Source organism: Cupressus sempervirens, chromosome 5, assembly GCF_028749045.1.
Source record: "Cupressus sempervirens isolate cs-2001-9-10 chromosome 5, ASM2874904v1, whole genome shotgun sequence".
NCBI classification, from domain to species: Eukaryota; Viridiplantae; Streptophyta; class Pinopsida; order Cupressales; family Cupressaceae; genus Cupressus; species Cupressus sempervirens.
The window spans coordinates 325915475-325939624 of record NC_143122.1 but is presented as its reverse complement, the minus strand read 5'-3'; the positions used below and the strand labels follow the sequence as shown (position 1 = coordinate 325939624).

The window sequence follows — 24150 nt, the reverse complement described above, 5'->3', positions numbered from 1 at the left end:
ACTATAATGAGACATTTGCACATGTAGCAAGACTTGATACTGTTAGAATAGTATTAGCTATTGGATCTCAAAATAAATAGATGGTTCACCAAATTGATGTCAAATCAACATTTTTGAATAGATATTTGGAAGAAGAAATCTATGTGCAACAATGACCAGGATATGAAGACAAAGTTTATAAGTTAAATAAGACACTCTATTGATTGAACCAAGCTCTAAGAGCATGGTATAACAAAATATATTCATATACGATAGAGAATGGATTCAAGAGAAGCACTAATGAACCTACATTATATACTGAGATCAATGAATAAGGTCAAATTTTGATTGTTTGTTTATATGTTGAGGATTTGATCTTTACAAGAAACCTATCTATTGATATGTTTAAATAAGAAATGAAAAATAAATTTGAAATGATAGATCTAGGATTGATAAAATATTTTCTTGGCATTAAATTTACTCAAAATGATAAAGGAATTTTTATTTGTGAAAATAAATATGCAAAATATGTTTTGAAAAGATTTAGATTGATAAATTGTAGTCTAGTTTCTAAACCTATGGTAGTAGGCACCAAACTAAATAGAGAAGATAATGAGAAAGGTTTTGACTTAACTATATTCGAAAGGTTGGTTGGTTGTTTAATGTATCTCACAAAAACTAGAACAAATATTATGTATGGAGTGAGTTTAATCTCTAGAATCACAGACTCACCTAAGAACTCACATTTGTAGGAAAGAAAAAAGATATTGTGATATATTGAAAGAACTATGAATCGTGGCATATTTTATTCTACTTCAAATGATTTTCAATTAGTTGGATATACAGATAGTGATTTTGTAGGGAATATTGAAGATAGAAGGAGCACATCTGGATATGCATTTCATCTTGGGAAAGGTGTTGCAGCTTGGGCATCAAAGATGAAACCTATAGTAACTCTCTCATCAGCCAATGTAGAGTATGTAGTCAGAAAAATATCATGTCAAGCAGTACAAATGTGAAGGAATTTGAAAGACTTAATCCAAGCTTAAGATAGACCTACTACAATCTATTGTGATAACAAGTCTGCTATTGCACTTTCAAAGAACCATGTGTTTCACAAGAGGACAAAGCAAATTGACACAATGTATCACTTCATTAGAGATTTTTTTAGTAATAAAGAAATTAATCTACAACATTACAGATCAGAGGAGCAATTTCTAGATATCTTCACCAAGACTTTAGTACAAGGACAATTTGAGATTTTGAGGGAAGCTTTGGGAATTGTAAATATTAATGAAATTTGTAATAGTAGATAGTAGAAATTAGGGGGGAGTATTAAAAATATTTATTTCTACTTGGAATTAATTTTCTCATGTTTGTCATTAGATGTTTCTTGATTTTTAGGATTAGGTATTTTGTTTATGTCAGTTGTAGTACTTTCTAGAACTATGTACATATATTTTGTCTTGTTAGCTAATGCTAAATATTTCTGGAATATTTTACACTTCATTTGATCAATCATGGTGAATGAATCATAATCTATTTTTATTGTGCTACAACACATTGTGTTTAGTGTTTACATTTTCTTATGCCTATGCCCATCCATCAATCCATTCAAAAGTTATGTTTTTGCATAACTTTTAGAATGCATAGCCAAGTAAGATCAATTTAAACGACTTCTTTCTTCCTTCAAATGAAACACACAAATTTCCTTAATATTCTATGCTCTATCTTGGATGAAAAAGGATAACTACATGTCTTTCTAAACCAATTTGATCGAAAACATAATATTTATTTACAAAGCATAGTTCTCAGAACAAAATAGTTTAATGAAATAAACCTATTGCTATCTTGTAAATAAAATTGTAAGCCAAAATGACCTTTGGTAATTATGCACCTTAAGTTCATAAAAGCAATGGAGTTTTGCACTCGTTCAGGTTCTTCTAGCCACAGTTTGGGTGGTTTGTCTACTAATTGAATTTTTTTGATAATATATTTTATCTTTGCAAACTTTGGATGCTCAAAATCCGATCATAAAATATTATATCTAATTCCATTTTAATAAAATAATTAATTCATTTTTTATGTAGATAGATAGTTCATTTCCTCTACCACCATTGTAAGAATGCCCTTTTGACTTTCCTACATGAACTTCCAAAAATGTATTCTTGAATTTAGAATTAAGGAATTAAAAAAATAGAATTTTTATTTCATATTAATAAATAACACAAATATAGGGAATAAATGAACAAATAAAAGAAAAATGTAACAACAATACAATTTTGAGATTTAAACTTTGTATTAAAATATCATTTATTTTAAACTTAACCCCATAAGTCTGTAATAATACAAATTTAATCCCAATAGATAATTAGTTTATAGGGTAATTTTTTGAGACACTTTGTCCAAAATTTCCAAATGTCTAATGTTGACTTGTACCAATGCAAATTTCTAGTTTATGTATTTTCTAGTGGTTGAAAGTGAAATCTTTGGAATAGTTTTGTCTCACATGTCACAATATTTTTGTTGGGTTCCCTTTTTCTCACCTATTTCATAGGTAGTCTCATGTTTTTGAGAGTTTTTGGAGAGTCGCTTGCTGAAGTATTGTATGAAAAAATAAATAAAAAATTATGGTTTAGATATTTATGAGGGTTAAATTTGAAACAAAAATATATGTCTCACAAAGTCACAACACTTTACAAGTTATCTAAACTTTTAAAAAACCTTTTAGAGCCAAAAGTTGATTTTTGGCTCAACTTTTAGGTGGCATAAATTTTCATCTGAGTGCCCCATTGACAAATCACTTACACTGTTTCATATTTTTTTAGAAGTTTAAAACTTTAATAACTTTCAAATGGCCAATGATTTAGACTTCGTTCTTTTTTTGAAGTGTATAATTTTCTCCTTATTGTGTACTGAAAATAGTAGGTTGAATCTAAAATATAATAGTAAGAATTTTAATTTTTTCAATTGATTATTCATAAATACAAAAAAATTGGAACTAAACTAGCAATTTTTTTTGGTTATGCAAAATTTTCATAAGACTACTGTATGCTCATCTATCACATGAAGTGCTTCCATACTATATTTGTATACAAACAAAATAGACAAGTAATCTTCTATTTTATTGGACCATTAGCTTCCATGGAAGAATTAAAGGAAAGTAAAGTTATTATGGTATGTTCTTTATATTAAAAATAGCCAAAACAAGGAGGTTGGACCTTAGTGCATCATCATGGATACAAAACTCAATATCACATTAACAAAAAATAACTATGAACACTTTAACCACCATTCCCTTAATATAAAAAGTATAGTACCTAATGGAGTAAACCTAAACCAAATGCTAACATACAAATTATTATATTTAGTAGTAACAACACAAAATTACTAGTAGATAGCATAGTATCCAAATTATAAGTAGTAGAGAACTTATAATTTACTAAATAAAGTTCTTCCAAAATCTAAAAGTTATTCTACCTTTAAAGCATCTACCAACATATCCATTTAAGAGTTTAAACTAGGCATATAAATAGTCTTTAAGGCCTAATGATCATATCATAACAGTTTAAGATAAAAAATAATTAGGAGTAGTGAACCATCAGGAATTAGTAAAGAAAAGATAAGGCCTATACTTTGGCCTTTTTCCTTCCTTTATTGGCTAGCAATATTTTGTCTTAGTCATCTCCCAGAAATCCATATAGATTTGTAGACTCCTCTACACCAAGGTTTTCCTCCTCATTCTCTTGTTATAAAAGATAGAGCATAACAACAAAAATATGGGTGACCTTAAGATAAAATTTAAATAGAGTTGTGAAAATCTCATCCAAAGCATTGAATTGTACAATATGGGTCACCATCTCCTACTTTATATTCTTGACTAGAACAAATAGTTCTTTGCATCTAACACAATTACCTTTCACAACCTCCCTAGTTCGTACCTATATCACCATAGGGGTAGTAGATACTGTTTTCTTATTTTTCTTTTACACATGCACAGGGGAAGTATCCATTACCAACATATTATCCTTATGTTTCCCAATCAAAGGGGCAACTTTAGAGGTGAAATCCACTATCCTCATAGTGAAACTTGCAAACACATGGGTTGTGTCCTAGCTAACTTATTTTTCTTATTAGTTTTGATTTCCTCCTAAGCTAAGCTAGTATCCTTAGTCCCCACCCCCTCAAAATATTCCTTCTTTTCCATTATTTTCTTCTCCTTTTTCTCTTTTCTCTCACTAGCTTTTGACATTATCTCCTTATCTAGCTCCCAATTCCTACAAACTTTCTCTTTTATCTTCGTGCTATTCTTAGCTAATTCCAAGATCTCTAAGTTTTATCCCAATCATTATCTTCCTCTGAATTTATAAGGCCAATTTCATCTTTAATTTTTTTTGTTTTTACTTCTGCATTTTTTCAGGTCCCATTCCTTTTAGGGTTTCTTGAGGGTATGGAAGAGAGAAAAGGCCAAGGAATGAGGTTTATAGAATAATCCCCCACCATTAATAGGTAGATAAGGTGAGTCCAAATTATTAAAAATAGAATAGGGTGCCGAAAGGAAAAGATGAAAATCATAAAGCAAAAGAATTAAACCCTAATGTAAGATAGCATAACTTTTTGCCTTTTTCTTCCTATCCCTAACATCTTCCATAGTGGCTTCAAGGTCATGTAAAAAGAAAAGTGGAATGGAAATTTCATCATGGTGCTTAGAGTTATTCAACATTAGGACATGTTAGTAATAAAAGACAACAGACCTACCCTCTAATGTAAGATATTTTATGAGCATGAAGTATACCTCATTTCATGGGGGTAAGAGACTTTTGTGGCTTAACCCACCTCTAAAACCTATTGATTACACACTCTTCTTAAAGAACCTATTTATATTCATTACATCACTAACCTTTGTGACCTTCTACCATTTCTACCCATCAACTGAAAGACCAATAACCATAACACTAATTTCCTCTCAACACAAGAATCCTCAATTTAGATGAAATGTTATCATTGTACCTCGTCATGGCATCCTCACATAATCCCCAATTCTTGAAGGCTTAATGTGAACCATGCCAACCCCCATATCTGAGCCTTGTTCAAAATCCTCTAAGAACTCTAGATAGTTAAATTTTGAAATACCCTTTCTCTCTCATAAATGCCTCAGGAATAAAATGAACAAAAAAAATTTCAAAAATAATTTATAGGCCAAATTTATATAATAACTAGAAGACATGAGATTTAAAAAATTGTCCTTTTAGTAGTAGAGAAAAATGTGTGTAATATCATCCTCTCCTTTCCCTAATTTCCACCTAAACCTCCAAGGATTGTGCTCCAAAAATCCATTTGAAGATTTCACAATTATATAATAAATACTTTCTCTATGTCTTACCCTAACATAATCCTCAAAAATCATTGTTGTCTCACAACCACTAAATATCATTATTACGTGATCATACCTTTTTTTATCTCCAAAATTATTATGAAAATAACAAATGTCACTGTCTTTCTAGTTTAAAATAAAATATAAACCAATATCTTGACTCAATAGAATCATCACCTACAAGGCCCAATAGAAATACAAAAGTTTTAAAATATTCATCATTCTCCTTGCCTAAAATTTTGTTCCCTTTCAATAATAGTGCAGATCTCATCCCCGATAGACTTCATTTTCCTCCAACACCTTAAACCCTAAACATGTAGCCCATAATTGGCCATAGAATCTACCAAAATATTTCTTTCCCAATAAGTGTGTTTTAGATCATAACTCTAAAGTTAATTTAGGAGGTGCCACATATCCCATATAGTGTTGAATATTGACAACCTTAGGTCATAGTTCCATTTAACCACCTCTACCACCAACATGGAATCACCTTCAATACTAACATGCTTCCACCCCAAGTTGATAACCAACTTTAATCTACAAAAAAACAACATAGCTTCAATCACATTATTAGATGTTTTTCCCTAGTTGTCAACATAAGCCATTAGCTATCTACTAACAGAGTCCTTGATAATACCCTTAGTAGTAGCGGAATCATTTCTAGAAGCACAATTAAAATTAAGTTTCACCTTAGGATATGTTGGGGGTTTCCATGTAGTACATTTTTCCTTTGGGAGATTCCGCTGTATAGATACCATTTATTCATTTATAGGTGGGGGACCATGAGGCAACTTCCATTTACTATTTTCCAAATTTTCCTTTAGTAGTCTTAGAATTATAGTGCACACTATATCCTCTTTCTTCTCCATTTCCCTGAAGGTCATGTTATTCCTTTCTTTCTGAATTCCTGAGAAAACATGGAGATGGATCATTTTATGCATGAGTATGAGAAACACATGTAAGAATGGGCAATCCTAATTTAAAATAAATTGCTACAAGTCCCACCCATAGTTTAAAATTTCTGTTATATTTATTAAACTCTTTTATGCTTGTTTCATGGATATGTTAGTTTCAAGGGTATTGGATTTATAATTATGAAATTATTTCATGAGTTAGACTACATGTATATAAATAAAGAATTACTTAATTGATTATATTTCACATGTTTATTGATGATTATGATTACTAATGCATTAATGATTCATAGTCAATAAATATGACTCCTTTCATAGCAATGTCAGATGATGCTTTAATGATGATTACTTCATATTTGTAACCATGCATTATTTTATCAGAGTATTTGATATTTTGTTTTATAATTGTTATGGTACTTACCTCATATTTGCATGTGTATGGTGCATGTGTTTTTTTCATCTTTCTATTTGTTGTGTTTGATGTGGTTAAGAGAGGGAGTCATAGTCACCTACTAACCAGGATCTACACGATGTACCACTCCCTACCATTGTTTGTTTAGTTTAGATATATTTATATACATGTACATGCTCATCTTTTATGCAGAATGTAGGTACTGGGCATTGACTTCCCTAAATTGCCAGGATGAGCGTGCCCTATCACAATAACTCAATGGTAAGAATGGGGAGATAATGTTCAGGTCAAATCCTAGCCATAGCCTAAATACTTATCTTGCAAGGAGGACTCATAACTGACTTTCCACCCTTTTTAAAACTTGTAAGTTTATATTTGTCTATGTTGTTTGATTTTGAGTTTTGGTCTATTTTGGCAATGTTGCTTTTATGTGGATTTCACTATGTGATTTATTTGGTAAATGATTTAATTATAATATTTGGGTTAATCATATAGTTAAATATTATTTGTTTAAAAAAAATATTAAAGTATAAGAATATTTAATTAATAAAAAAAATAATTAATAAATGTTTTAATTTAGAAGTCTAAATTTAGAAAACTGGTTAAAGAGAAATTAGAATATGTACTTCAGTTTAAAAGATTTAATTAAAAAGTTTAATTTAAGAAGTTGGACAAAATGAGAATTAAAATATTAAAGATTTAATATTGCTTTATTATAATTATTTATTTAATAATAATTAAATTACAGTTGCATTTAAATAATGAGCTTTGACTATTATTATTGTTAATTTAAATAATAAACTATGCTTTAATTAGTGCCTATACTAATTAATAAATTGGAGAAAAATAAAATATAAAAGAATGAAATTTAAAGATAAAGTTATAGTTCTAATTGTGGCATAGTTCTATTTATTTAATTTAATGATAATTATTTATGAGTTTTATTTTAATAATAAACTCTAAATAATGCTATTAATTAAATTAATAAATATTATATTAAAAATGCTTCAAAAATTAATTAAAGAGAGAAAGCTAATTATTTAAATTAAGATATTTTGTAATTAAATATCTAAAAGAGTTGTGCATGAATAGGTAAAAGGTAATAAAATAATAAACAATAATTAATTAGTGAGTTTCCTCTCGTAATTTCACAATCAAAGCCCCAATTTAGGGGAGAACTCTTTATCAGAGATCTAGAGCTCATTTTGCAATTACATAAGTTTTGGGAGGAAAAATTTAGAAGTGGATCAAAAAAATTGTTGAAAGTTTCAAAGTTTTTGGATTTGCATGCATTCACAAAATGTCTCAAATTTTAGCTATGATTTTGAGGTAGGGTTTGAAAACCCATTGTAGAATTTTATTGAAAGATCTGTCTACTTCGTATTTTCTTGGGTGTTTTCATATTGCTTATTAATTTACTACAGTGATTGCTGAATAAGGAATTATGTTGTACATTTGAAAAGGAAAAAACTTATTAATCAAGATAACTTGACTACAAAAAAAAGACTATAGAAAATTATTATGACTATATTCTTTTAAAACCCTTTAGATAATATAGGAAATATTTGATTATAAATTTTTTGAATAAAATAATAATTTAAACAATTTGAGTTTCAACTTTAAATTTGTCATTAGAACCATGTGATTATCATGAATTTTCTAAACAAGGATAAATATTATTCTTATATATAAGATAATTCAATTGCAATATTTATTGGGAAAAAAAAAGATTAATTGAGTGGAAAACACATTGTAACTAAACTTATACATGCATGTGAAAACAATTATGTTAAAAATAGAAACTAAGTATAATATGGTTGCGTGTATGTGAAAACAAATATACTAAAAATAGAAGGTAAGTATAATATGGTTACATGCATTTGAAAATAAATATACTCAAAATAGAAGCTAAGTATAGTATGGTTACATGCATGTGAAAACAAATAAGCTAAAAATAGAAAATTAAGTATAGTATGGTTACATGCAAACAAATATGCTAAAAATAGAAAGCTAAGTATATAATGGTTACATGCATATGAAAACAGATATGCTAGAAATAGAAAGCTAAGTATAGTATGGTTACATCATGTGAAAACAAATATGTTGAAAATAAAAAGCTAAGTATAGTAGGGTTGCATGTGAAAACAAATATGCTAAAAATAAAAAACTAAGTATAGTATGGTTGCATGATTTGAGAGATCAAAGACATGCAAAAATACTAATTGCATGTGTATTTTTATTTTATATAATTTAACTTTTAGATTTATTTATTTAATTTTTTTTTAATTAATTAAAAATAAATAAATAAATAAGTTATTAATATCAAAAGTTAAATAAATATTATTAATTTAGTTTAAGTGGATGTTAGCATTAGTGATTCTTTATAAAATATTTTTTATAATTATTAATGCAAGAGGGTAGTTAATAAATAAATATTTATAATTTCATTTTAATGGAAGTTGTGGTAGAGTTCACTTTGTAATCTTTTAGTTAATAACTATTTGACTTTATGAAAGAAATTATAAATAATTAAATTAAATTTATAATTTTATCTCTAGTAGCACTACGAATTAAAGAAAAAGTAAATGTTAATATTGGATTTAAATAGAAGTCAAATTAATATTTTAGAAATGAAATTAATATTAATATTTAATCTAATGATATATATTTATATTATTTATTAAATTATTTATTATTTAAGATTATTTAAATTAATAATATGATAATATTGAATGATATTTTATATATACAAAAAGATTGGATATTTAAATACTTATTGTTTTAAATAAGTATATTAGCATAACAATATATATATATATATATATATATATATATATATATATATATATATATATATATATATATATATATATATATATATATATATATATATATATATATATATATATATATATATATATATATATATATATATATATATATATATATATATATATATATATATATATATATATATATATATATTCATTCTTACTTTATTTTTAAATACATCTTTATGACCCAAACTAAACAGGAGAAATTGGTGGAATTAAATCATTTGATTGAAAACTATGCATTTTCTAATATTTTATTTATAGTCTTGTAATTTTTATTTTCTTGATAGTTTTTCTTTGTGGATTATTTATTTGGCCAAGTTAGGATGTGTAGTAGAGGTGTTTTTGAGATTTCTTTTATGATTATTTAACTAGATGTCATGATGAACTTTATGATTTGAATTGAGATTTATGTTTTATGAACTTTATGCTATTGAGTATTTATGAGAACTTGGGTTTTGATAACCAATATTATTTTCGGGTTGCTTGTTAAGAAACTAAATTTGATCAATATTACTTTTTTGTGGTATGAGACACTATTGTGATTTGTGATTTTTGGGAACGTAGGCTAGGCACATTTCTATGGGAGTGGCTTGCAATGGGGGCCGAGGCCCAAAGTGGCTGCCAGGATAACTCATTGTAAGTTCTGTAACAAGTGATAACATAGTAATTAAAATATCTTGCCTAGCCCTTTTCCTTGTGATACATTAAAAAGATAGGTTAGAGATTTTTCCTCATTCATGCCTTGAGTGCTTGTATAGACCAAGGATGGGATGGAGATGATACCTTGAGAGGTATGACTAATTTCTTCATCATCACAAGAGGGTATTATGGTTCTGCATAGAATCACTAGAGGGTCGGGGTCCTGAAGGACTGCTAGGATAATCTTAGAGTTGGCTCATGTGATAACGATCCATAGTGTGTAGGCAAGTCTCCTTCATATTTTTTTTAAATATTTGCCTCTAGTGGTGTACTTGATGGATGTTACTTTTGATGGTGTATTTATTGTGAGTTGTTACTCATTTATTGGATGTCATTTATTATTGACAATTGAATTTTATTAATGAATTATTAGTTATTCATTTGTGGTGTTTTTTTCTTGGAGTTAGCGATTGGTAATTTACTTTTGTTGATGATAGTTGTTATCTGTTGGTCATTGTGCTTGTGACACTTGACATTGATTTGAGGTGGTTGTATATTTTTGGTCTTGGTTTTTTTATGCTAACTTGGTATGAGATGTTAGTATTGGAATTAGTGTCCTTTCAATTTTGATTATCTCTTCTTCTTGAGTAGTTTGTGTTGCCCTTGAGGTAGTTTTGGCTATCAGGATTCCTTGCCTAGGATTATTTTGTGATTTGATTATCTGTGTGTGGATTGTACATTATCTCTCTTGCATGGTGGGAGTGGAAAATTTATTAGGTGACCACACGGTTAGAAGGTAGTATATTCTTACCATTTGGGTCCCACTCAGATTGACATATATTGGATGCTCATTGATATAATGGTACCATTATCATTCTTCCTCTTATCTTGAAGACTTCTATTCATTTGATGTATCTATGTATCATGCGTTTTGAGATCCTATGGGATATTGTATTGTATATTGATGTACTTGTAGATCTACTTTCACATATATCCCATGACATGTGTAGTGGATGCTATTCATTAGATGTATTTTCATATTATTAGTTTTACTTATGCATTTTCTTATATGATTATGTATGTGTTTATTCATTTTATGATTATGGACATTGTAATTGAGACGTAAACTTATTAATAAAACTTTATTAAATGTGACTCAATGTGAAGGAACCCTTGAGGAATTGAAATTGTATTTTTAATTGCTTATGTGTAGTTGATGTGTATGTATACATTGCTTCCACATTATTTTTATTTTGATATTGTTTAAACTTCAAAAAAAAATAGTTCAATAAACTTTGTAACATATTAGGTTTATTTCTTTTGGGTTCCCAAGTGGGGCATTACAAGTCCATCTAAAAGATATAATCAACCTAGATTTTTTTCAAATAGATTGTCAAATATTCACAACAAAAGGGTAGTGAACGAAAATATGTTGGATACTTTCTTCATCCACTTTGCACAGGTAGCATCTATTGGGAATTTGAAATCCTCTTTTTCTCAGATTATTACAATGGTAAGAATTTTAACATAAAGAGAAGTCCACAAAAAGAAATTTACTTTAGGGATTAGATAACTATTTCAAACCTTTTTCTAATATGGGGGAGATATATCACTATTAAAAATCATATGGTAGGTAGAGTTAATAGAAAAGGAACCATCAAATGCCCTTCCCCCACATAATAATGTCATCCTCCAAGAAGAGAACAATCCTATTTAAGCTTATAATCTTTCTTAAACTCACTAGATAAGGTTCTTAAGTTGTTGGAGACCCCATCCAATATATTTTTCCTCTTCTTTTTTCTAGGAAAGTAGTCATTAACCTTTTCACTTATGTTCTCTTTTAACTCCCCTTCTAACTAAGATAATTTACTATATACAAGGGGTCTCTCTCCTAATGATTTGTCCTCCCAGAATCTAATTATGTACCCCCTTCAAACCAACCACCACAACCCATCTCTTATAATCTTAGAGTTTGTTTATCACATTATTCTAGATCCTGGAATCTTATGACTAGTCATTCTCCCTTGCAAAGAGGAAGTAAGTAATTGTAACTTTCCAACAATACGCAACAACTTTTCCTTATAGCCAACATGTTTTTTGTTGCATTCTTTCCATTATGGTATTCTAAATTTTTTTTGAGTCTCCCTTCATCATCAGTGGAAGAGAAAGATAAGTATCAGGAAGACCAAGTGAATAGTAACCAAATATGTTTTGCATTCATAGCTAGAGGTTCTAATCAGTGCTAAAGAAGTATATTTTACTCTTACTAAAGCTTATATGTTGTCTCAAGTAATCCACGTAATCATCTAATAGATTATACCATATGCTGGCTTCCACAACTGAAGCATAGCCATCTAAGAAAGTATCATTAGAAAACTATTGTATGATCTTCATGGATATGGAGGTGGCAACCTTGACTCTAATCAATTCTAGTGCCTGCCCCTAATTTGCATTTTGTTATCATTTCTGAACTCTTTTAGAGCTAGTTTCATGTTGATAGTTAGTAACATTATTATGAGATTATCAGATGTTGTGCTATGGATTTAGTTGATATGTGATGAGATTACTTGGACTCTACATTTCATATATGTATGATGATTATTTTTAGTGTTCGCAATTATTGATGATGATTATTACATTGATTTCAGTTATTAATGATGATTAGTAAGATGATTTATTATCATATGTTTTTTCTTATGGATACTTACCCCATACTTGCATATGTATGGTGTGCGTGTTTGCTTTTGTATGGCGTGTCTGATGTGGTTAAGGAAGGGAGTCGTAGTCACCTGCTAGTCGAGATCTACACGATGCACCACTTCCTGCCATTGCATGTTTAGTTTAGTATATATTGTGCTTGTACATGCATGGTTTTTATGCAGGTTGCAGGTACTGGGTATCGACTTCCCTGAATTTCCAGGATGAGCATACCCTATTATACTATCTCAATGATAAGAGAAGGGAGATAAATTCTCAAGTCCAAATCTCAAACCTAAAAACCATTTGTCCTAGTGAGTTAGGGCAAGTATCAAAGTTGAATACCCACCGAATGTGTTGGATGACATATTTTGTGATTTTTAACCCTTTAGATTTATTTTGTATGATTTGTTCTATGATGGGTTTTCATATTTTATCTTGGAGGTCTATGGTGAATTTTTCATTAATTAAGTCTTAATAAATAAATTTAATTAATAAATTATTTATTTGAGAAACTTAATAAAATATCATGATCTTTGATATTTTGATTGTAATTAATTAAATGTGAATAATTGGGGAAAAGGAATTAAATAAAAGAAAACTAGAAATTAAAATTAATAATAATTATAAAATAAAATAATAATAAAGTAATAAATAAAATAATAATAATAAAAGTTATAAAAATTAAAATGAAAGTTATAAAATTTAAATAGAAATTATTTAAAAAGTAAATTGGAGTTATAAGCTTGCATGGGAATCAACATGTGTCAACAACACGGGGGTTAGTGCATCAATTAAGCACAAGGTGTCTACAACTCTATGACTCATCAAAAAGGTTGGAAAAGAACCATGCTTAGTTGGTGACACCTTCCAGTTGTTTCAAGAAGCATTCCAAAGGTTTCTTGACAGCTCTTTATATTCAGGCATTCATGGAAGCTGAATGGAAGCTACAAGCTACAAGCTTAAAATGAAAGCTTCAAAGCTTACATGCAGGGGAGAAGTTCATATGCTCATATATTTTCTACATGCTTCTATGCTTCATCTAGCACTTCTAGTCACTTGGAGATTCTCGGTTGGCTTGGATCTTGGAGGAATTGCAATGATGGAGAAGGAAGAAATTTTCTATGGACTTCTGAGGCATGGCGAATTAGCATCAGTGTCCAAGTGCACTCATGATAATCACATATTCTATTTGCATTATTTCTCTTCATGTCTTCATCATGTTTGTTATATGTATCTGAATACTCTCTGTGATTAAATCTATAATTGAAATAGGAATCTAGATATGCTATTTGGTTGAGAAGAAAACAATAGAAAACCCTCGATCCTATTTAGATCTTAATCGGGTTTGGGCTCAAATTTATATTGTGAAATTAGATAGACAATATTTGAAATAAAAATAAAAATTCTAAGTTAAAAATTTGAATGGATAGATGTAAGCTTTCTATCAAATTATATTTTCAGATGCGTATGGACAAACCTATTAGATGGATGAATGGGTAAATTTAGAAAATAATTATTTTAAAAGGAAATTCTTAATTCATCATAGATTGACCTGACGCTACCCCTTGGATAGACCCGAACTCAGTCATTCATAACTTTTTATCGTGATCCAATTTATTCGATCGCTCTAGTTAGAATTGGCACAAGTTGGCCCTCTCCAACATATTTTAATTTCAGCCCGATCCAACGGTTCATTAGGGAGATATGACCATTGTACTAGGACTGTTTTATTCAAAGACAACTATTTCTCCATTTCTCATAACTAAGAGTTCTTTATGCTTAAACTTCACAAAAATAATATATATCAAAGCATGAAATGAATTAAAGATATTATTGCAATCTTCCCTTAGTAGAATCTTATTTTTTTGCATTAGTTTTATATGATTTATTATCTAATCTAATTAAATCAAATTTAATTAAGATTAGTTAATAGTAGAAGAAGTGTAATTAATTATTAGTCAATTTAAGTAAATAGATTTTTAAATGAGGAAAAATTATAAGAAAAGAGATATTAATAAGTGGAATTAAATAATTGAATTATTAATGAGATCATTATTTAATGGATAAGATTATTAATGAGTGATAGTATAAATAGTTTTAACGAGACTAATTGGTTGAGATAGAGGAAAGAAAATTCATTATACTACGATTAAATCAGAATCATCTCTTGAGAGAACATTAAATTATAATGATTCAAACATTTACCCTTAGTTGAGTTTAGAACGGTTGATGTCAAAACATTACTATGATTTGAGTTATTATGTTATTATAATACGTTATGTATTATTAAATAAATTATTGATATATCTTAATGGTGTTAAGAGTTAGTTAAATATTAACTAATGAAGTTTATGGAGGGATTCTCTAGATCGATTATTTATAGTTTGTTGAGTTTATTATTTATTAATGTTTGTTGGGTCTAACAAACTATTAATAAATAATGGTTTAAATAGTTATCAACAAATTTGATTAGAGATAATCTAGTGGAGATTATTTAATGATTAAAGTTTTGTAAAAAGATATTAGTTTTAGATTTGAAGTATGATTGATTTTTAATCAATTCACATTCATTGAGTTGTCAATATAATTATATTATGCGATTGAGATTTATCTTGAAATGACTATCATTAATACAAATTAATTAAGGAAACATTAGTATTCATAAAGAATGATGAATGTGATCTATTAATAAGATTTTCAATATAGCTTGTCATTAAATATTAGCAAGTTGTTATTATTGAACTATGAACATGAACATTTGTGTATGGCTGACTTTTAGTTATTAGTCAACTAATAATCATTGGGTTGATGGTTTGGTTGTGAAATTATTAATTAAATCAATTAACTAGAGTTAATTGGATTTAATTAATAATTAAGTTATGTAATGAAGATTTAATTGACATGATTCTTTTAACGAGGTTGTAAAATATTGATATCAAAGTTGATAGGCCGTATTCTCATGACTTGAATAATAACTTTAGATGTTTTAATGGTGAAGACTTAGTAATATATAATTGAGAATTATTAGAATGATAAAAGGTCAAGGATTGTGAATCGATGTTAATTGATCATTCTAATGAAGTTATGATCTCTTATTCGAAGAACGATAATTGGTCTTCTTATAATATAACGAATAATGATCCTAAAAAAGTTGAAAGGTTAATCAATTTGTAGTATGGATCTTAGTTAAATAAAGAGAACAAGTTAATTAAAGGTCAATGATGATCAGTTTAGTGAATATTTACCCTTAAGTTATTCTTAGAATGTAATTCTTATTAACGAAAGAATAATGCTATCAGGGAACAATTGGGTTGACTTGTAGGTCAAATGATGAAACTTAAGACACTTGAAAATATACTTGCAAATTGAAAATTGGAAACCTCTACACTTGATTCAACTATGACATTTTAGTAAACTAAAACATGTGTTTGCATCGTGTATTCTCTATGCTTCTTGTCTTGGGTTTTGGGTTGATTAGTGTTGACCAGTCCTAGGTTGTTACTAGAGGCTCAGGGGTTATGAGATATGATGGCATGTTGATCTTATTTGGTCTTGATTTTTATAAGCCCAACCATGGTTATGTGATCATGTGCTCTATGAAATCTTTGTATTACTGATTGTTATTGTTCATCAGTCTTCATGTGTGAAGCTGAGATATATGAAACACTTGAGCTAATCATTTTTGAGTCATCGATCAGTTATCCTTGGATTATTTTCTAGTTTCCATGATGGGACTGAAATGTGGATTTATTTCTTGATGATGTCATGTTGTGACATGTTTGACTCAACCATTTTGGAGTCTTCGATCAGTATGATTTTGAGATATTCTGGGTTGCTTATTGAGAACCAATGGATATTGTGATTTATTTTGAGATATATTTTGATTATTGAGAACCAATGGATACTTATGATTATCAGTGATGCCTTAAATTGCCCATAGAGAACTGTTGTGGTCATGATTTTCTATGGATGCTTTTTGGATGCTCATGGAGATTTGATGATTCTTATCTTGGTGATTTGATGATTCTTATTATGGATTTTTGATGCTTTTATCATGAATATTTGATGATTCTTTTTATGGATTATCTTTTGGATTTTCTTTACAGTCGCTTGTACAGGACTGTGGTGATTTATGATTTCATGAGCTTAGGGTAGGTAATCTACTTTTAGTGTTGGAAAGTGGCTTGCAATGGGGGTCGGGGCCCTAAGTGGCTGCCAGGGTAACTCATTGTAAGTTTTGTTAATAAGTGATAACATTTACACACTAAATGAGGATTAAATGAACCCAAAAAGATAATTGTTTTGATGTTCTCACCCATGCTTTGAGCACTTGTGCAGGCTAGGATGGGAGTAGTGAGAACGCATGGTTGCAACCGTGCATTTCGTAGTATGCCTCATCAGTATGAGAGGATACTAGTGGCTGCATGAGATCAGTATGGACCCGTGGAGTTTAGCTAACTGCCAGGGTAACTTGTACATGATAATTGCGATGACACTTTCCCGCTTGCATAGTAGGTTTCCTACAATTCTTTGTGTGCCTCTGGGAATTAGATGTCAATTTTGTGTGTGTTGGAACCTTTGAGTTAGTATACTTTTAGGATTCCTAGACTTATAGAGATTTATGCTTTGTGGATTGATAGCCTGTTTGGGACTTGAGATTATCTCCTCAGCACGGTGGGAGTGGACCACTTAGGTACCACGTGGTCGGTTGGTAGTGTATTTTTCACTCTTATCATTTGAGATTCATTGAGACATCGTGGCTGATGCGTCCTTTGTGATGGTAGATATGTATCCTTTCATTGATGATTAGCATATGTTAGATGATGTTATCTTATGCTTATATTTTCATGTTAGATTACTCTCTACATATGATGTTGTATATGTTAGGAGTGACATTCCTACTATGTTAATACCGATGATCTCTTCGGTGATTTGGGATGTTATGCACGGAGGGATGGCTAGGGCCCACGATGGTCTAATGATGCTATTAACGGTTGGGAGGAACTGTGCACTTAGTTTATTTTGTTTGATCTTTATGATGGATGTATATATCTTCTATGATGATGTATCATGTGATTATCTCTACTTTGATGTATCATGGATTGGAATAGGATGATGTACCTTATTTCACATATGTATATTCTTTTAAGCCTTCATACCCTGTGACATGTATAGTGGATGATTGAGCATTTGGAAATGTAATGTACGAACATTGGACTTATCATTATTATTCATGTGGATGTAGTACTAGATGGATTCATGTATGTTAGTTAGTTTAGATGTAACTCAATGTTAAGGGATTCTTAAAGAATGAAATCGGTTATGTATGTTATGTTTATTTTTGGATGGACATTCCTATTGCTTCTGTTATTATGTACAAGTTATATGTAGTATTTACTTTCATGTTATAAAAAAAAAAGTTACCAAACTTAGTGAAATTCTAGGTTAATTCTTTGGATCCCTTGGCGGGGCATTACATTAATGATCTTATACATGCAAGTCTTGAGACAAATCTCCACAAAAAATCAGCTATCATTATAAATAGATAAGGTGATATAGGGTCTCCTTTCCTAAGGCTAGGCTATCAACCTGAAATGATCCCCATAGAGTCCCATTGATAATGATTGAAAAGTTGACATTTTTCACCATAGTTCTAACTAAGCTCTTAAGTTTTCTATCAAAGTCAATCCTTCTAAGAACTTCATAAAGAAATTCTGAATCAAACTTGTCATAAGCTTTTGAAATATCATGTTTAAGATCCATACCAAGAATTATGATCTTATCCATTGAGTGGGCCACCACATATGTTGTTACAATCACACCCAAAATCTATCTACCCAGGAAAAATCCCTTTTCAGAGGGTACCTATAAAGTTCTCTAGTAAGAATTTTATTTTGTTAACTAGTATTTTAGAAAAGACTTTATAAACTGTATATCATAAGATCATGGGTTGGAAATTAGTAAGAATTTTTTGATTACGAACCTTAAGGACCATGACAATTAAGGTGTTATTAAACCTCCCTTGAAATTTATGCATTCTAAAAAATTATTTAACAACCTTAGTCAAATATTTCTTGATCATCTCCCATAAGTGTCAGAAGAAAGTAGGGGGGAAACCTTCTAGTTTAGGGGCTTTGTAGGCCTTCATTGAAAAAAGTGCCTCCTTAACTTCCTCCACCATCACCTGACCATTGATGAGTGTGTTATCCTCCTCTTTTAGTACACTAGGAAAATTATGGTTAAACTTATTTATGCCAACATGAACTTTAGTGAAATAAGTGACAACCCATTTCCCTATTTTCTCTTGTTCTAATAGACTATTGTTGTTACTATTCTACAAGGAAGTGGTAGTATTTCTCTTTTTATGCTTTGAGGATGACCTATAGAAAAAATGTGGTATTACTATCTCCCTCTATATACTATTGGATCCTAAACCTTTACTTCCAATACATTTCCTCTCTAGCTATGACATCCTTCCATCGTGTCATACAATCCTCTTCCTCCTTAAGAGTATCAATAGAAAAATCTCCCTTAGCTATGCCATTTTGAAGCTCTTCCATTTTTGACTCAATCTCCTCCTTTTTTCTTAAAAAATATATGAATGAGGTTTTTCCCCACTTAAGAACATTTCTCCACACATTCTCCAGTTTCGTAGCCAATCTATGCATGGTCTCACCTTCAACTCCAACATTCCACCATTCTTTAACAATTGACCAAAGTTATGGTGTGATTGTCACATAATTGAATATCTGAAGGGTTTTGGACCATAGAAGAAATGATTAAACCATTTAAGTAATAGTAGAGCATGATCTAAGATAGTTTTACGGAGAGATGTCATAGTAGAGGAAATGAGATGTTGCCAATCTATTGAAACAAGGAGTCTATCCAACTTGTCTTGAATTAGCTCATGTCCTTTCCTATTATTTGACTAGGTAAATGGGGATCCTTGCAATTCTATGCCAATAAGATCATTAAGATTTATGAAATTAGCTAGATCCTATGAAGTTATTCATCCCTCTAGCTTCTTAGAGGGGTAAAGAGGAGAATTAAAGTCTCCCATACATAAAAATTCCTTTCCTCTATAATTATTTGTGAAGTAGGATATAGCCTTCCAAGTCTCAAGTTAGTCTAGTATGTTATAAATCTTCACTTTTTAAAGAATTTTTAAGTTTTCTTTTTGTTAAATCTTATTTTGATATGCAACTTTTTGGTAGTAGGCAAGTCAATAGTTTTTAATTAGACTTAAGCATTCATTTTTTTTACTATCATGTTTTGCACTTTGCATGACTTTTCATAAATATAGATAATATTATAGAAAGTTGTGTTACTTTTGAAGTGAATAATTAATTTTAACTATTTCCTAAAAAATAATTATTTTTTCAAATAAATATGATTTTATTTTCAAGTGTTCAAATTTTCAACCAAAAAAATAACTATAAGACAAGATAAATGAAACATAATAAAGACATAAAAAATAACTAAAATAAAATAATGATTAATAAAAGTTAATAAAATATAATAATATGAATGTCTCCACTATCTAATAATTTTTCTTAGCAAATATAGAACAATACTATGTGATATTGATTGGTCTAAACAAGATAAATTAACAATATATAACAATTAAACTTTTTTTTGGATAAAGGTAGAAACGGGTTTTATAAGACTTGAAATCCAATCAAATTTTTTATATCTATGAAAACATGTTAACTATAATAGATATATATTAGATGAAAATATATTATAGTTATATAAGAAAATGTTTATAACATTAATATAAGAGAGAAATTTTACAACTAATCAACTTTATAATTGAATATATTTATTTATTTGTGTTCTTTATATGTAAGACCAATTCAAGAATGACATGATAATTCAAGATGAATTAAGAGCCTTCCAAAATTATGTTTCATACCACTTCTTTTAGGAACAAAATTAAAACCTAAAGATTCAAATATTCATTATGTTCAAAACAAAATCCTATTCTTTGATTTATAGTTCGATCCATGTTATGAAGTGGTAAACATATATGTGATGATTAGATCATCGTAGAATTTGATGAGAATATCAAAGACATTTTGTGACCCTTATTTTTCAAACAGCAACTCGTACTAGTAACAAAGAACAAAAATAACATGACAAACAAACAACAATGTCAACTAAACAATCTAAAGTTTAAAACAAAATGCAAGTAAAGTGAAATCTAAGGCCACGAACTTAACAAAATTTAGCCATCAAATTAAACTATTGATATTTTAAAATCAAATATTTACACACCATTTTTTCAATTGATATAAAATGTTTATAGATATGGGATTCTCCTGCATCAGGCACACACCATTCCACTATTAACATAGGGTTTACACAGATCATCCTTGAACTGAAGGTATTTAGATAGGTTGTTTTTCAAAATTTACAACTGCTTTTTCCCGAAGAAAAAAAGGAGTATGATAAGGCTATTCTCACTACCTAGAAGTCTCTAGGAAGGAACATTAATGATAAAAGGCCATGCCGCTTTAATCTTGTGTGTCAAAGAATTGGATATAAACAAGTGAATTGTCTCATTCATTCTCTATGCCTCTTCTTATCCTTTTTATCTATAAAGAGTGTTGCTAGTTAATTGCAATTGAACGTGTAGACTGCAACAACTGAAACCACATATAATCTATCTACATGACAACCATTATAAATGCATTAATTTGGAATTTCTGATAAGAGAAATTCAAGTTGTAAACATGATTATAGATTAAGCGAGTGTTCTAGCAATAATTTTATGAACAAAACAATCAATATTCTTATCAGAAGACCCATCTTTCACCATTGCTGTCTTTGCTAATGTCTTCCACCGCAGAGCATTCTTCCTCAATTCCAAACCTTCATCACTTTCGATGACTCTTTTAACAGATCTCTCCACCTCATCCCTCCCAACTAGTCCATCTCTTAATTTATTCAATCTTATTCCTGTCTTCCACACATCTTCAATATACTTAGAATTAGTTGTTTGATCAGTCCACTGAGCAATAGTTAAGACAGGTAACCCTGATGTGAGGCTTTCTAGTGTAGAGTTCCACCCACAATGTGTAATAAACATACTCACCGATGGATGATTAAGCACTTGCATCTGTGGACACCATGACACAATTAGCCCTTGATCTTTATTTTCCTCAAGGAACTCCTCTATAAAATCTTGTATATTATTGTTTTCTTCATTGTTATGATCAGGATGAATGACCCACAAAAAGGAGTAGTTGCTGGCCTTCAGCCCAAGGGCTATTTCTATCATCTGTTCTTTGGAAAGTACAGCAAAACTGCCAAAGGAAACATATACAACAGTTTTGGGTTTCTTCTTATTGAGCCAATCTATACAGTTTGATGTTTTCCAAAGATGTGTAACCACGTCTTGGTCTTGAGGATCGTTTCCATCTAGGAAAGCTGAGGGAACAAGAGGGCCTACTGTTCTAATTGGAACGAATGGATCCATAGATTGTATCTCTGCCATTTCCAATTCATAAAAGGAGTTTCCCAGTATCCATGTGGCCTCAGAAACTGTATTAAATTGGTTCAGCACTAATTGTGACAATGATATATATGTATTTGAAGGCTGTAGAAAGGATGGTAAGTCTGATTGACATAGTTGTGGAAGCCCTGGTATTTCTATAACATCTCTCAAATTCTCTGCTTCATCTTTTGCTTTCACTAAATAGAAAAAAACATTAGAAAGTTTGAAATCAGTTTTTCAAAAAATTCAAGAAAGCAGAGAAACATATAAAAATGAATAACTCATATTTTTTAAGAGCTTTAATATTACCCATGTCTAATCACGTGGTGCCTCTTTTTCCAGCTAAACGACCCCATTATAATTCTTTTCTTGGAAGAATTTAGTATCAAACATTTTCAGTATATACATAACAATAAAATTGTGCATAAGAGAAGAATGGGGAAATAAGTGGAGGAGTGCAATCCTCAACGAACCATCTTGAACTAAGTACAATATAAACAGATATGCAACTAGATATATTAAATTATAAAAATATTAAAATTTGGTCTATAATTTTCTAAAAATCTTGAACATTTTAACAATATTCTATGAATTACAAATTGTATCCTTACAATTGACTTGAAGAAGACGATTCAATAAAGAAAACCATACTCTTGAATATGACCTTCTGTGACTAATTTTTTTTCTTCTTATAGACTGGATAGAGTTATTTATTTATTTATTTTTATAAAAAAATAAAACTGTAAATATAAAATCAAAATGTGAGTATTTGGATTAAGATAAGCTTACCCAACCCTGTATAAAAGTGATAATAGATAGAATAGACTGCACATGACTGCGTCCAGAAGAACGCTGAAGGAATATTGAATTTGTTTGCAATACCAGGAACCCACTCTAGAAAAGAGTCATAAACAATACAAGACACTTTTTCACCCTGAGAATTGAGCCTTTCTATGAACTGCTGAAATGTAAAACCTCCCACCTTTTTCAATAAAGCAATTCTCATTTCTATGTCCTTCGTCTGCTCAGAATCAAGAGAAATCCCATCTGAAATTGTTTCAATTCTGATATCTTGCAAAACAGTGGTCACATGAGCAGCAGTAGATCCTTCTTGAGCTTTTGACATTCGCTCTCTAATTCTCTCTGTGGTGATGAAGGTCACATGAAGGTTTCTGCAGACAAGCCGCTTAGCAAACTCCATTAATGGATCCATATGACCCTGGGCTGGGTATGGGAAGACCACTACATGAGGTTTCTGCTGATCCAATGACCCCATCTTTCAGTTGGATACATGAGACCACTTCATTGTACTTATAAGTAAATTGCAAGGGAATGGCAAACCATGTGCAATGTTTTTGTTTTTAGAAAAAATGACAAGTAATCTGATGGAAGTGCTTACGTAAATGTTACAACTTATCAGATCAGTGCTTTGTCTCTTTCCTGGTTACAAACTGAACCACATAATGGTTTATGATGTTACTTAAAAAGAATAAAAGCTTCGTCACTGTTATGTCATTCAATCGACGGTGCAATATCAGTAATGCTTTTGGCTAATTATTATTTTCCAATTGTCAATAATGTGGCATAACCCGTTCTGAAAGGAAAAAACGCTCCTACATCAAATTTACTTTGTAGTTTTTCTAAATGTAGATCAGATGGTAAAGTTGGGTTCTGAACCTTTTTTCTCAATTATTTTTATTTATATTCATTTTATTGAATTAAGATTTTTTCTTTTTTCTTTTTATATTTTTTGGATTCTTTATTGGCATTTAGAATGTATTTTCTATTCACCTACA

The 24150-nt window shown here is 29.8% G+C and overlaps 1 protein-coding gene across 1 annotated transcript; it reads right to left on the bottom strand.

The window, feature by feature from the left end:
- Nucleotides 1-21525: 21525 nt before the first annotated feature.
- LOC149555991 (UDP-glycosyltransferase 74E1-like) lies at nucleotides 21526-23646 on the bottom strand. The gene is made up of 2 exons (XM_089830105.1): nucleotides 23144-23646; nucleotides 21526-22551 (listed from the first exon to the last, which is right to left on the bottom strand). Exons 1-2 carry the CDS (start codon nucleotides 23628-23630, stop codon nucleotides 21602-21604), a joined length of 1437 nt encoding a protein of 478 aa, XP_089686231.1. The 5' UTR covers nucleotides 23631-23646; the 3' UTR covers nucleotides 21526-21601.
- Nucleotides 23647-24150: the final 504 nt, after the last annotated feature.